General features: G+C 50.6%; 1 protein-coding gene across 2 annotated transcripts in view; it reads left to right on the top strand.

Moving 5' to 3' along the window:
• Positions 1-9,924, top strand: part of AGO2 (argonaute RISC catalytic component 2) — an 86,582-nt gene extending 76,658 nt beyond the window's left edge. For both annotated transcript variants that reach the window (XM_033126155.1, XM_033126156.1), the window contains exons 15-19: positions 1,832-2,026; positions 3,897-4,031; positions 7,056-7,157; positions 9,087-9,286; positions 9,549-9,924. In XM_033126155.1, coding sequence (XP_032982046.1) covers positions 1,832-2,026; positions 3,897-4,031; positions 7,056-7,157; positions 9,087-9,286; positions 9,549-9,657 — 741 coding nt within the window. In that variant the 3' untranslated portion in view covers positions 9,658-9,924. The remainder of the gene's footprint in view (positions 1-1,831; positions 2,027-3,896; positions 4,032-7,055; positions 7,158-9,086; positions 9,287-9,548) is intronic.
• Positions 9,925-15,482: the final 5,558 nt, after the last annotated feature.

The following is a 15,482-nucleotide window of genomic DNA, read 5'->3' as shown; positions in this document are numbered from 1 at the left end:
CCTGTGGGCGGGGCCTCAGCTCAGCTCAGCTCAGGTCGCACCTCATGGCCTCCCGGCCCCTGGGCAGATGCTGCCACAGCCTTAGCCGGCATGCTGTCCCTCGTTTCAGACATTTTCTGGTCTTGATTATAAAATGCTAAATGTGAAGTGGTGAGGTAGTCTAGAGGTAAAAGCCCATCTTTTTTGCACCCCTTTTTCAGTCTCCTAAAGGTGCCTTATTAACTGTAGCTTTGTAATGATGAGGGTGGCACAGGCTGAGCCGTAGTCCTTTCCCTCGTTCTCATTTTGTGAGTTTTGTTGGGTGGGGAGTTGGCAGCCTTCATTTCACAGACGGTCATAATGCTGACCACGTGGCTGGCCTGTCTCCCTCCCTCGGAGGCCGAGCCGCACCCACCGCTGGCTGTTCTCAGGAGGGCAGTGCAGTCGTGGCGGTGGCCTCTTGTCCCCGAGGACCAGGCACGCGTGCACCCAGCAGTGTGGATTTAAATGTGGGGTGTGGAGAGCACAGGCTGTCCCCTCCAAGTCCTCTGATGGGAGCCCCCAGTGCCCTGCAGCCAAGGCCGAGCGGTGGGAAAGGAGCGTCAGGCACAAGTTTGCACACCTCCCCAGTGGGGGACTGACAGAGTGACGTCTGGGTCGTGTGTCTCTGTCATTTGTCTGAAACCACCTGTTGGTTTTCTTTCTACCCAGGACGGCTCATGCGTCCTGCCCCTCTCCCGCTCCAGACTAATCAAGTGTTGGTTTTCTGAGCACCTGCTACGTGCCAGGCGCGCAGCTGTATCGTCTCCTACTCTCATGAGGTCAATATTAGTTTCCTCGTTTAACACAAGGAAGCTCAGAGAGACTGAGCCATTGCTGGGGAGAAACAGCAGGAAACAGCTGCAGCCTGCCCGAGTTCAGGGGTGTTCACAGCCGGGGATTTTCCTGGGCAGCGCGGGGTCTCGGTCAGGTCCCCGTGCGCAGGCTTCGTGCTCTCATCCCCTCTGTGGTAGCGGCTCTTTCTAGAGCAGCCACAGGTGCTCACTAGTCCCTGCAGGGTCTCAGATGAGGAAACTGAGGTACACACGTGGGCCAGGCCACCGCCTGGCAGCCCAGAGTTTCTCTCCGAGGTGCTTCTGTGCTAAGATGAGACAGAGTCCAGGGAGCCCCAAGCGCCCCACAAGGTACAGGTGTCCACGGGGGCAGTTGTGGGCCCAACACGTGATGTGCGTTGGTTCTTCAGGGGCCCGTGAGCCGAACACCACAACTTCCTACATATATAGCACTTTTTATTTTGCTAAATATTTTCCCACTCTTTTTCTTTAGTGAAGAGCAGCACAGAACAACCTGGTACAATAGTGTGTTGCTTTCACTGTCTCGTTCTGTCAGCTCCCTCTGGTTGGCACCTTCAGACAGCCCCTTGCAGGCCAGCTTGCCTTTGGGAGGCTCTGCCATTCCTTGGGGCTCAACATCTTGGGGTATTGTGGGTTGGTGTGCCACTGGCTTCTTTGGGAAAATATTGTGCTTGGAAGAAAACGAGGGAAGCTGTCACCAGGTGCGTTCTTTGGACTGATGTAATTCAGCCACATCTAATCACAAACAGATAAAAGTTGGGAATAATTACCTGCTTTTTACTCGGTACGTTGAGCAAGCTTTTATTCTCGAAGGTGTTCATAAATGCTTTTGCTACATACTTCAGAGCATGAAGGTAGTGGGTTGCCATCGGACTAGTCATCGTCACTTCACCTTGATGGGAAGCTCAGGGGGGAGACGCTTCTGCCCTCACCTGTCCTTTGTCTGGACCCACCCAGAGCCGGGAGGTCTTGACAAACACGCAGTCGTGCCCCAGCAGGTCGTGGGCAGCATGGACGCGCACCCCAATCGCTACTGCGCCACCGTGCGGGTCCAGCAGCACCGTCAGGAGATCATCCAGGACCTGGCCGCCATGGTCCGTGAGCTGCTCATCCAGTTCTACAAGTCCACGCGCTTCAAGCCCACACGCATCATCTTCTACCGCGACGGCGTCTCCGAGGGGCAGTTTCAGCAGGTGGGCGCCCCTCTTAGCTTTCTCTCTCACTCTCTGCCTCAATGTGTGTTAAATCCACATGCGTGGCCAGCAGGATAGCTTCCCATGTTCTCCAAGGAAAAGAACGGTGTCATTTCCCTTCTGCCCCAGTGTTTACCTGGTCAGTGTGTGGAAGGTGGTCCTGGCAGAGCCTGGGCATGGCATGGGGACTGTCAGGACCCTGCATCAGGCCGGCAGTGCTGAGGCAGGACGGGCGACCGGCTGGGCTTGGGCCGCTCGGCGGGGCCCAGTGTGTGTGGGGCGGGCACGCTGTTGCGTCTGCAGCGAGCAGGGCAGGCTAGACCGGGCACAGAGGCGCAGAGGCGGCGTGGGAACCATGTGGGGCTGGGGGCAGGGATGGCTGAGAGCCCTTTCGAAAGCAGGGTCAATGGGACCCCTGGCCAGTGTCTGGCTGTGGAGGGGAGGCTGGCATCCTGGATGACGTGTGGGCCATGGCTTTGGGCAGGTTCTGGGGGGCATAGGCGCCATCTCAGACGCAGGCAGCGCCAGGAGGGGGAGCGAGCAGGGAAGGGCAGTTTGTTGTGCTCTGGTTGGAAGCACCTGTGGCACCTCAGGTCAGCGTGACCGGTGAGCAGTGATGAATCCATCCGAGCCTGGATCTCGGGAGGTTAAGACCCTGCGTGTCTCCGCACTGGCTGGGGACAATGCACCTCTGTTCCCACCATGTCCCCAACACACTTCACTGGGAGACATGAGCAGTGACTGCCGCAGTGGGATGTGGGCCCGTGTCTGATGCTGCAGGAGACCCACCCAGGTGGGAAGGCAAACTGAGAATTGCCCTGGTGAGTTTCAGAGCCCCAGGCGGCCTCAGTGCACAGGCTGGTAGCTCGTGACAAGGCCCAATGTCACTTCCTTCCTGGTCTATAGCAGAGGCGCCAGCTCGTCCCCCAAATGCCCATAGTTGGTGAGGAGAACACAGTAGGAGCTCCTGTGCTGCTCCCTGTCAGGCCCACAGTCCATTGGGTGCCGGCCCACCTCGAACGCACCTCTCGTACGAAACCTTCTGGGTTCCCTCCAGTTGGAAATGCTGTCTCCTGAGCTTCCAGCCCTTTCTCCCTCCCTCAGTCACTGCTTCTAGAGAGGGGGATTCTCTGTGTTTATCACTCGTGATCGTACTCAGTGTCTTACAAAAGTACCACAACTGTGGTTTCTGAACCCAGACCCCAAGGCATATTTTTGAAATGTCGTAACACAGTATTTGATTAGGACAGTCAGTAAAATCTCAGGCGTGTGGACCCTGTATCTGCCTTCATCACGCATCATGGGTTGTCTGCACATCTAGATCTGATGACAGATGGTGGGAACAAGTCGATGTCTTACCATCCTTGCACCCTACCTCCCAGGGGCTTATGCACCACGTGCTTTGTACATTACTTTGTCTTCACGTGGCTGCTTAGTGGTAGAGCTAGCTAGCACTTGAACTTGGGCCGGACTCCTAAGCCAGTGTTTTTCCTACGAGCTCCTCTCCTTCCTCTCTGATCCAGAAGCAAGTTGTTGAGCTGATGTGTTCATGTGTGTTTCCCATAGTGCCTCACTGCCGCTCTGTGTGGTCGGTGCCGTTCATCGAGCACTTAGGAGGGTCCACATACTGAGTCGAAGCCTGTTTATGCATTGTCTCACTTGACTTTGAAACCTGGGCATCATTCGCTCCATTATATAAATAAAGAAATAGGCTCAGAAAGACAAAGGCACACAGCTAGTAACCAGCTCGCGGAACTGAAGACTCAAATACAAATATTTGTCAAACAGTAGATATTAAGGGATCTATTTTAAGATGGCAAGAGACCCTAAAAACAAAACAGTCCACAGCCATATTCTTTCTTCCTCTTAGGTTCTCCACCACGAGTTGCTGGCCATCCGCGAGGCTTGTATCAAGCTGGAAAAAGACTACCAGCCAGGAATCACATTCATCGTGGTCCAGAAGAGGCATCACACGCGACTCTTCTGTACGGACAAGAACGAGCGGGTGCGTCTCCTCGGCCGGGGCTGTGGGGCGTCAGCGCCGAGTGCGTGTGCCGACTGCTGCCGTCCCGGATTCTGGGGAGGCCCTGTCCTTGGCGGGGCTTCGTGGGGGCGCAGCCTTAGGTGTCACAGAAGGGCTCTCCTCAGTGTGGTGGGAAGCGGGGACCTGTAAACCCCGCAGTTCTGGTGACAGGACCAGGCGGGACACGTCATCTATCTGGTAACGACATTGCCATAGAGGTGGCTCTGAAAAAGAACCAGCTAGAACCACAGCAATGGACAGCGATCGGAAAGAGTGCAGTGGAGTGGAGCGACCTTGGGAGGCCTCGGGGAGCTGGGGGGTTGGCAGGTGGTTCTGCGAGCTCGCCCAGGGGCCTGGGGAGGACGTAAGAGGTGGGAGGTGAGCAGGCTCCGCCGTACATCTGTGTTTTCCAGAGTTAAGAATGAGGAGCACAGGGAGAAGCGAGATTTGCAGATGTAACTGCTAGGAATTCTCCCCAGTTGAAGAAAGATGGAAGTCCTCAGGTTAAAATGTTTTCTATGTTCCCAGAAGGATTTATGTAAATAAATCCACACCGTCCTAAAGCTGCAAATGCTCGAGGTAGTCACCTCAGAAAAGAGACCCACTCAGAAAGAGAGAATTAGACAGACAATGAGCAGCCCTCACGCTGGTCACGGCAGGGCCAGAAGCCTGTGGGTTAATACCCACCCAGTACCCAAGGCAGGCACTGCCACCACGGGGGTGACTCAGCACAGGAAATGCTCTTTGTCTATGTGGAAGACAAACTAGAGACTGAGCGATGTAGTGAGAAAAAGGGAGACTGTCACAGTCATCGAGATGACCGACCAAGAAGATGACACCTGAACTTCAATGTACCCAAACCATGACCTACAAATAGATGGGAAAAAAGTAAAGCAGAAACTGACAGGATTCCAAGGAGAAATGGGCAGACCCGCTATCCAAGCCGTATGGTCTAGGACCCCACCATGAGACACCAAAACAGGCACGTTGGTATGAACTGAATATTGGAAGCATGACGCGAACAAGCCAGATCTCATAGTCAGATAAAATCCAGCCTGTGACAGCTGAGAGCACGTGGAAGGCTTATGGAAGTTGGCCTCATGCCAGGTGACAAGGAGGCCTCAGTATTGTACAGACTACATTTTTTGATCATTATACAATTAGATTTTAAACCAACAGTAGAAAAAGACGTTTAAAGAAAGCTTGAAATTCTTAATTCACTTCTAAGTAGCACATGCATTAAACATATAAAGAGAATAAAAACTACAAAATAATCAGAACTGAACGAAAACAAGACACTTTCATATCAAGCCCCAGACAGGGGGGCTAACGCATTATTTGGAGATAAGCACGTAGGCTTAGATACATTTGCTGTAATACAAGAAAAGAACCATCAGATAAGCCTGGTGCAGGAAGGTATAGGAAGGATGGGTCCCAGGTCCAGAGAAAGCTGAGGGCGGTGTGCCTGGCTGCAGTCCAGCCCCTCGGTGTACAGGCTGCCAGCTCCCCGGCCCCCCATTACCTTCTTGGGACGTTGGGAGAGTCGACTAAGCTGCCACAGAAAGCACTTACCATCATCCTTGGCCATCTTGCGTTCCTACGAAGAGGACTCTCATATGATTTTGATGGGAGTACAAACTGATAACCAACTTGGACTGCATCTTGGCAATTCTAGAGAGATCGACCATAGAGAAACCCACACGCCTGTTGTGTCTACCGTGTTTCCCCAAAAATAACACTGGGTCTTATATTAATTTTTGCTCCAAAAGACGCATTAGGGTGTATTTTCAGGGGATGTCTTATTTTTTTCATGTACAACAATCTACATTTATTCAAATACAGTCATGTCATCTTCTGGAAGATGGTCATAACGCACTAAATGCGTCCGTCTGGCTGACGATCTTAACTGGGCCCTATTTTCGGGGAAACACGGTAATATCAAAAACTCATCTCCTGTCTACTAACAGGAGAAAAGATTGTGATTGGCGTTCTATACGGCAATGAAAGTTAATAAAGTATATCAAATGAATACATCTCAACATTGTAATATTGAGGCAAAAAACAGCAAGTAGCAGAATACGTGATACATGAGCACAGTTTACAGACCTGCAGAGTAACAGTATCGTGCCAATGGAGACTTAAATATGTAGCGAAAATAAAAGTATGTGTGGGAATAATAAAGTATAAATTTGAGACAGCAACATAGAAGGGATACAGAGGCGGAGAACTATGATCCATTATTCTGCTTTTTAAAAACCTCAAGGTATGCAAAACTTCGGCAAGAAGTAAAAAAATATATACGAAGGTGCCATGGGGCTACTCTTTTATGTGTGTATATTTGAAATATTGCACAACTGAAAACTAATCAGTGACTTAGTGACTCGTTGGGGTACAGTTCTGGAGTCGGGGGCCGCTGCTGCGGTAGCAGTAGGGGACCTTCGGGGACTTAAGTTAAGCAGTGCGGTGTAACACAGAGGCCCCGCTCACACTCCAGCCTCTCGTAGTCTGCGGTGGTGGTTAAGCCCCTGGCTAAGAGCAGAAGACCCGATGGCTTTCAGGGTTTCGTAGCTCTTGTGCCTTAAATATCGTGGGTGTTTGTGCATGGATGATGGCCCGTCACGTGTCCGTCGTCCACAGTCTTAGATTTGTGTGTTGGTGACCGTTTCCATCTTGCCCTCCACGATACTGAAGCACCCTCAAGCGTTACATGCAAGTTCTTTGGTGAAAGCAAGGCACTGCATTTCCCTTGTGGGCCTGTGTGAGACATGATGAAAATGACAACCGCCCAGACAGAGCAGGAACGAATTTAATTTGGTCGGTACTATTTATTAAATTGTATTGTAATCCTGGAGCGCTGAGCAAGTGTATCGGCCAATTTAAAGACTTGCCAGTAGGGCCGCCTCTGCCGGAAGAGCCCAGCCTCGGCAGGCTGTGGGGTGAGGGTGGCTTGCTGGCTTTGCTGTGTTGACCCCTGGAGGTGTCTGACAGGCTTCTGTGTTGCTCAAGGTTGGGAAAAGCGGGAACATTCCAGCAGGCACAACCGTGGACACGAAGATCACCCACCCAACCGAGTTTGACTTCTACCTGTGCAGTCATGCTGGCATCCAGGTAAGGACGGGGGCTCCCTTCAGACAAAATCTCGAGGTCTCTGCGACTTCGTCCACACGTTCAGCAAATGTATGCAGAGCGTGAACCCTGTGCCAGGTACACCGGTGGTGAGCAGCTAGAGTTTCTGTCCCCAGCCTGTTGCGAGGGGAGTCGGCCGGTTAACCAGTGACCAGAGGCTCGGGACGGCCAGGTGTTGGGAACAAAAGCCCCACTGGGATGCTGTGTGTGTGTGGTGGGGAGGGAGGGACAGGTTAGGTGCTGTGAGGTCCAGGCAGAAGAAGCAGCAAACTAGGTGAGGTCGAGGAGGTGACAAGACCACTGGGCTGCTGAGAGAAGGGTGGTGGCAGCGGACAGGCCGCCTCTGTGTCAGCTCGCGCCTACTTGGCGGCGTTCAGCCCTGTGTTCCCTTCCACCCATGTTCACTGGACATAGAGGGAAGGTCACCGTGAGGCTCTCCTGGCCTTTGTCAGTGAGGAGACCCCCAGCTGGCTGAGGGTGACCCCGAGGGAGCGTTGTCACCACGGAGGTGCCACGTCCTGCCGCATCCACTGTCAGCTGAGTCGCCAGGATCTGGGAAGCCGTGCCCCTTGGGACAGGAGGCACTTACTTCTGGCTGCCTGTCCCTGCCTCAGGACACCTCATCACAGGGGGCTTTGGGTTTTCAGAGTGTAAGTAAGGACTTAAGTATCCCTCCCCAAAGGATTGGAAGCTACAATTTGGGGACTGCGCCATGAGCTCTGTACTTTCAATATTCCACGGGAAAGAATAACCCATCCACATCCTTTACATGCTGTGGACCCAGAACAGGGCCGGGCACACTGGCGTGTGGGCTGAGAAGGGTTTTTACAGTTTTAAAGGGTTGTTAAAAAGAAAGAAAAAGAACAGAGAGCACAGAGGCTGTGCACCGTTCGTTAGTGTGAGTTGTCTGTCCCGTGTTCACGTCATGTCAGGCTGGCCTGCCTTCTTTGTCAAGGACCACTTTGTCAGGAATATTTGGGCTTTGTGCGCTGAGGCATATTCTCTTTTTCTGACTTTCTTCCTGGTAGGCGGAGCCCTCATCTTCCGGGGCCTCTTTCGTTTGTTTAATGGCTAAACCTTCCCCCTCTGTTTCCTGCCCAGGAGCTTTCTAATGGGGGAACTCTCCTCTGCTAAGGTAGTTAGGTGCTGTGACATAAAATTTGCCTCAAGAGGGCCTGCTCTGCCACCAACGCTCTGTCCTCGGCAGACCCTCTTATATAAAACACCCGCTGTCCACAGGCCCCTGTGATAGCCAACAATGAAGTGCCCAAAGTGGGGCACCGGCACGTGTACGCTGGTTAAGAATGTCTGCCACCAGTTCCCAAGAGCAGGGCGGGAGGTGAGGCGGGCAGGGAGAAGCCACAGAGAGACCCACCCGTGAGCGGGCACCGGGCGAGCAGTGCAGCAGCTGGCTCAGTGCCAGCACCTTCTGCTTGCTGCTGAGGTGGGTGGCAAGGCCACCAACTCCCACTTCCTTCCGTTTCAAAAGATTTCTAACTACAGAAACTGCATAAAAACACCCATGTTTAAACTCCCATTTAAAAAGTGTTAGTACGTAACTCTTCGTAACTCTTTATTAAGAGAGTTTTTTTCTTGCCTGTAAATAAATCGTTGTAGAAGACCTGATATGTACAAACGACATTGTCCTCTGAATAACCATTTCTGTAGTTTTTCCTCTTTTCCTCTGATTTTTCTATATGTAAACAAATGTGTGTAAAGCCTGTGCTTTACAAATGGGAGGATAAGATACATGGCTCTGATGCCTTTTTATACTAATACATGGTAAACTATTTGTCAGATATTCTTCCACTGTGTCCCTTGTGAAGCGTCTGGCTCAGCACAGCCTGTCTCAGCAGCTCCGTGTTGCAGGGGAGCCCTGGGCCTCTCTCTGACCCTCCGATCTGCTTTCAGGGAACAAGCAGGCCTTCCCACTATCATGTGCTTTGGGACGACAATCGTTTCTCCTCCGATGAGCTGCAGATCCTCACCTACCAGCTGTGTCACACCTACGTGCGCTGCACGCGCTCCGTGTCCATCCCGGCCCCAGCATACTATGCTCACCTGGTGGCGTTCCGGGCCAGGTACCACCTGGTGGACAAAGAACATGACAGGTGAGTGGCAGGCCTCTCCTGGCTGGAGGTCACTGTGGGGTCATTTCAGAAGCAGGCTTTGGCAGCTGCTTTTCCAGAGTGGGGAAAATGGCTGGGAAACCATGGCTGGAGCAGACCGACACAGGCGGCCACGTGCCAGCATCTTCGCTGCCGCTTGGTCGCTGTATGTGTGGCCGCTTCCCCACAGGTCTGACTCAGTCATCAGGATGCTGCCCCATGCTGCGTTAAAGGCTGCACTCTCTGTGTCCCCCTGTCCCCACAGTGCTGAAGGAAGCCATACCTCCGGGCAGAGTAACGGACGAGACCATCAGGCACTGGCCAAGGCGGTCCAGGTCCATCAGGACACACTGCGTACCATGTACTTCGCGTGACGTGGTCGTGTTTACGATTGTGTGCCGAGTTGGATTCACATGAGACCAGCTACACTCAGACCAACAGACGCCCAGCCCTTCCCAGCCAGCATTGAACATGAGACGTCATTGATTTTAGTAGTCTCCGTTTTCCAGAATGCCTTCCGTCCCAGATTTCAAACTCGGATTTTGAACTGCAGACCTGTATGAGACCCCATTGTCGTAGGAAATGATGGTTTGCCAAAATCTATAAGCTGCTTATTAAAATAGAGTCCCATGTTTCCTAAACATCTCCTAAAAGCAGTCTATGAACTCAGGGCTTTAAAACATTTTTAATTTATTAGGTCATTCAATTTACTTGTTTGTAACACATGATTCTATATGAAATTGGTGGGCTCAAACTAGCTGTGAACGTTCTCTGAGAGTGAAAGCAACACAAAACACAATTGTGGTTTTAAAGCCTTGAACATTCTGATGTCACTAAAGTTGATTTGAAAGTGAGACCGGTGTGCTCCTGACTTGGCTTCCACAAGCTCTTCAGGACCCAAGGGCAGGTGGCCGCGCCAGGGCGCCCACGGGTGTCTCGATCTGCCACTGCCCGCCTTTCACTCAGCTCGAAACAAGGAGCGGTGACAGAAGGTGGTCCACGTGCGTTTACAACATTTCTAGGTCCAGAGAGATTGGCAGACAAGTGCCATTTTAATAAAAATTTATTTAAAAAAAGAAAAAGGACAATATGCTGACAGTCTAATCATAAGATTTGTCCTATAGGACTGTGACATTTATTTTCCAAAGTTTCTAAAGAATACGGGTCTGTGGTGATAAATATAGTACAATCCTTTTTCACTGTTTTGTCTTTAATGTAAGAAAAAATATATATATCTGGTTTGCAGTATTAATGTGATAGGTAGATGCTGTTTTTCATTTTATTGACTACGGGGTGCTTCTTGTGATCTGTTTAGCATATCAAGAGTGTTTCGGAGCCTGGAGACTGGGCCACCTCTTGTGGTTCTCGTGCTTAAGTACAGGAGTATGCAGTCGACTTACTGTGACAGCGACCCGCCTCCCCTCGGTGTAGTGACGACGCCTGAACCGTCGGGAGCTCCGGGTCTGCTCCCAGCAGTCACTCCACACCCTCCCCGCCTCGTGCCCGTGTGTTGCTCAGCCGATTAAGCACAATGGAATGTATGTATCCTTCCATCCTGGGAAGCAAATCCGTGTGTCAGTTAGAGCGCACTTCCTTCCCTCTGTGTATGGTGTTGTTCCACAAGTTTCATAGGATCTATGCACTGAAACACTTAGAAAGCTGTTGGTGGCGGCTCTGTGGTGGGTGCACGGCCCGCAGTCAGTGACGGAGCCCTGCCCTCAGGACGATGGCTGACGGAAGCCAGCGGAAGAGGCAGACCCTCCTGCTGGGATGTGCGTTCTGAGCCCCGCATGTGGGTTTGCCAATCTAGAAACCATTGCCCTCAGAGTGGTACCATGGACAGCTCGAGAAGACTAACAACAGACACCTCTGTTTGGGCTAACTGGGCCTTTTGTCCCTGTAGGCAGTTTCATTAATTTCATAGTCCACGTTCATGTAGAAGTTCAAGGAAGGACACGAACCTTCCCCAGTGCTGCTTTGTGCTCTGTAGGTTTCCTGTCCCTGCTGACGGCCTTCCCCACCTGGCCGGTGGCGCTGTTGTGGATGAGGGACCCCACAGGGGTACCTCTTGCTGGAGTGAGTACCCACCTCTGTTGTCTTGTCTGCCGGTTGCTAGGGGTGGGCGGCAGCAGAGAACCGCGGGTGGGGTTGTCGTGGACACTTGGCCTGGATTTTGGCGGAGATGACAAAGGGATGACTATTTGTGAAGCTATCTACTCAGAGTGGTGCGTGCGTGTGTACGGGTGTGTGACCATGTGTGCATGTGAGTGTCTTACTAAGGCGTTAGTCTCTTGCTGTATCTTTTTTTTTTTTTTGTCTTTTTAAATGACAGAAGCCTCTGCTCTAAGAAATGTTGCAGTTCCCTGTCGTTTTGTTGGCAAGTGGCACTTTCTGCTATTTTCAGAAGAATACCAATACGTTCTTGGCTTAAATGACTTGGAGCATTCAAGCTGGGGAGGGAGTCTTCAGATACAGTTTTAAATTCTGAAATTAGGTTGGTTTCGGCCATTTTCAGGATCACCTAGAACCATGTTTCTCAAGGGCGTGTGTTTCTACCACCGGGATCTTGGTGGCGGGCAGTGTGGTGCTTGGACTCCTGGGCTGGCTGCGAGGCTCCTGAAGTCAGTTCTCCAGGGCTGCCTGAAGTCTGAGAGGCCCTGATCTGGAGCTTTCTGAGGAGGAAGGGCCCAGCAGCAATGCAAGGAGACGTTTTCTAAGCTAAAACCTAGGAAAGATTGCAGGCTGGCAGAAAATTGGACCTGAATTTCTTTTTTCTTTGTTTTTTTTAAATTACTTTGAAGGCAAAGTTTTCTTTTCCATGGGCCAAAGTACTTTGAGAAGGGTGCTTTTTATAGCCCTCTGCTTGTTTTATGAAACTTCTCACACTAAGAACATTAACAGACCAAATGTGTCCAGCTGGGTTGGCCGCACACCTTAGTACCTGTCTGATGATTCAGAATTCGAATGGCTGTCATTACAATCTCTCAGGTAAACAGTTGTTTTCCCAAATTTCTAACAGTTCCCCCATTATTAGGATGAATGCTGAGTTCTGAGGCAGCGTGAAACCTCACAGTGCAGTAGAAACAGACCAAGTCCTGTTCATTTGGAAGCCAAGGAGGCCCCTTGCCATCTTCTGGCTGTTCTCGCACCCACACAGGGCTACCTCACGCCCCCGGCCGAGAAGGGACCCCCCACACTTGACTGGCTTCGCCCCACCCCACTGTTAAGTAAGGTGTGCCTTGCTTTAAGCAAACTGAATGTGAAAATGATGACATAGAAGTCACTTTTGATTTCCAAGAAAAACGGAGATTGATCTCGCCTCTTTAAAAGAGGCGTCGCAGTGAGATTCCTGTTCTGGTATTCTTCCTAGTATATTTTAAAATATCCACTTTAGGAAAGATTCATGTATTCTCATCCCATCACCATCTAGTACATTGGACAAGCTCTCGCCCTAAAGAAACCCTGAGGAGCCGTCAAAGTCGCCATGATTTACCCCTTGGTGACGTTAAGACTACCCCCAGCTCTCTCTGTAGACTACACTCAGATTCCCCTGGTTCAGGTAAATTTTGTACGATTGGCCAGACCTGTACTTTTAGAAAGGGACCGTTTCATTTGGGTTTTGGTTTGGAGTTTCTGCTTTGAGAAGTCTTCACCCATACACTTGACTCACTACATATTGGGGGCTGCCTTTTCTTTTCAAGATTCTGTGTCTTTTTGGTAGTGTTCTCAAACTCGCTCAGATGGATGTGTGCACCCCAGAACTGCAGACGACCCCGGGCACGGCGCTGGCTGGCCCCGAGGGGGACTGTTGGGAACGGAATGACTTCCGTGCTGTTTGAGGTGGCTGTAATCACTGCTACTCCTGCCATCTAGTCCAGGTGATTGAGTGCTGGTTACAAAGGACAACTCGGGCTCAGTTCCTCCAGCAGGGTTGGGAGGGGGGGGTTATTGATGTTGTATGTTATTTTTATTGTTGTTAAATGCAGATGTTGCTATTTATTTTTTCCTTTCCAATGCGGATATCGCAGAGCAGGTGGTACCTGATACATATGCTAGAAATGATCTTCCCCAACTTTTATAAATCACCTAATGTTTACCTTCAAGTTTGCTGGATGGTTTATTTTTGAAAGCCACAAATGTAATTTTTCTGGATAAATTGTTTTTCTTGTATATGCAGCGATGTAACTTTACATTGATCTGCGGGGTGGTTTAAATTTTATTTTTGCAAGGCAGTTTTTCAGTCAAATTATATATTTGATACAATATGTTAAGGCTGGACCAGCCAAGCGTCGTGCATGTGGGACACCAGACTGTCCCTAGAAGGCCTGTGGGGCTGGGCCAGCGTCTCTCGGTTGCCCGACGTCATGGAAGCACTTGGCTTGTTTCCTGGAGCCGTCAGGATCTGGGGAGAGTCCAACGGGACTTTGAGCTGTCGGACAGTTAAAAGGATTTTCATGGGCATTTTCCTACACCTAAGGCAGTTCCTATAGGAGGGCCGTTACAAGTTGACATAATCCAGACAGTGGACAATCCCGGTGGCCCAGACAAGCCATAGAAACTTCCCTGTGACCTCTCTTTGACTCATCTCTCATGCTCACGAGAAAAGGAATGTACAATAGTAGAAACCCCTCAGTGTTCCTATGCCTCACGTTCATAAATGCAACTATTTTATTTATATTGTAAGCCCTTGCCCCACGTCACTGAAAATACCCTCTTCTAGCTGCGGTGCCAGCAGTTGCGGCTGCCTGCTGTGACGTGTTGGCGGTGCAGACACAGTGTGCGTGTGACTTTGTAAGGGTGCTGTCCGTGTCACACACACATGCTGACTCTTTTTTTGTAAGGAAAATTTTCAACTCACAATAATTGCACTGATTTTGACAACTTCCTTTTTATTATGTCCAACTTTGCATCTGCTGTACTTGTTTGAAATGATTGTAAATAGATTTAGGATAGCAGAAATGACACGGCTACAGCACGTTGCTTTGTTTTAGTGACACTGCCATGTTTTTCAGTATTATGTGTTAGAGCTGTGTGGACATAATCCTGTTCTTTAGCCTCGTGTCTGCTGGCTGTTCATGAAGGACAAATTAGCCTCGTTTTCTTGTTTTTCTGAAAGGAAGTTTGCAATCTGTTGAAAGGAAAGTGGGCTCTCTCCTTGAGGTCTGAAGATTGCATTGTAAGAGGATTATTTTATAGATCTTTTGAACACTTTTGTGGTCTATTTAATTCCTTGTTGTTTGCCATGAATCCTGAAAGCATTTCCCTCCGGTTCCGTCCCGCGTTAGACAGTTTGGTTAGGAAGCGTCTGTGTGGCCGCTGTTCAGAGGATGGGGGAGGGCTCTCTGGCGTCTCTTTGGTCGACCATCATTTTAAAGCCAAGCGGCCACTGTTGTGTCAAAACCGTCATCTGTGGCTTAACCCATAGATGCCAGAGAGAGACCTGTTCCTTTATGCCCTGTAATTTCTGCTAGGTTCGTAGTATTTGCTCCAACCCACAGTGTGTAATTCTGTTTGTGGTCGGGCTGGCCAGTATCCGGCGCACAAAGGAGCTCTTACACCCGATGCGTCACCTGCATGTGTGCGAATGTCACATCGGTGCGGTCGCGGTGCCCCCGCGTAATGCTGTTCTGGATGTTTTGCCATGTTACTGTCTCAAGTGAATGTATTGGCTCAGCCAAATCACTACAGAAGGTGGTTTCTAAATAAATACGTTTTAGTTTAAAAAAAGCAAATGCAGATAAGGCTACCTCTGAATTCTCAGTAGATTCATGTTTCCTCGTAAGTGTAGCTGTCCACACTGAAAATAGCCAAAATGTTGCCCGAATAAACTGAATTGTGAACATCTCTCTGTTCAGTTCTGGCTTGAAAACGTGTGTGCCATACTGTGACCTGTGGGTAGTCCCCTCCCCCCCTGAGGTGTCAGCGTGGGCCGGCACCTCCTCAGGGCTGCCCGGCTCCGAGGTCCTAGGACTCCCCGCGGCCAACAGGAATGACAGGGCTGCTTCTCTGCGGTCCCTGCAGTCCTCGCGCCAGCCAGCCGGCCGGAGTCCGGGAGTCTCTGTGGGGCCGAGTGCGGCCGGAACCTTGACCGGCCTGCTTTCCTGGTTCCTCGCCTCCCTGTTTCATATAAGAAGCACTTTTTCTTCTGCTTTACATATGAATGCATTGAAAATGGCTCCCTCTGCTCTCTCCTTTCTTT

Source organism: Rhinolophus ferrumequinum, chromosome 14 (genome assembly GCF_004115265.2).
Source record: "Rhinolophus ferrumequinum isolate MPI-CBG mRhiFer1 chromosome 14, mRhiFer1_v1.p, whole genome shotgun sequence".
Classification (NCBI taxonomy): Eukaryota; Metazoa; Chordata; class Mammalia; order Chiroptera; family Rhinolophidae; genus Rhinolophus; species Rhinolophus ferrumequinum.
Note: the sequence above shows the minus strand (reverse complement) of the source record. Positions and strands in the feature narration are given on the sequence as shown.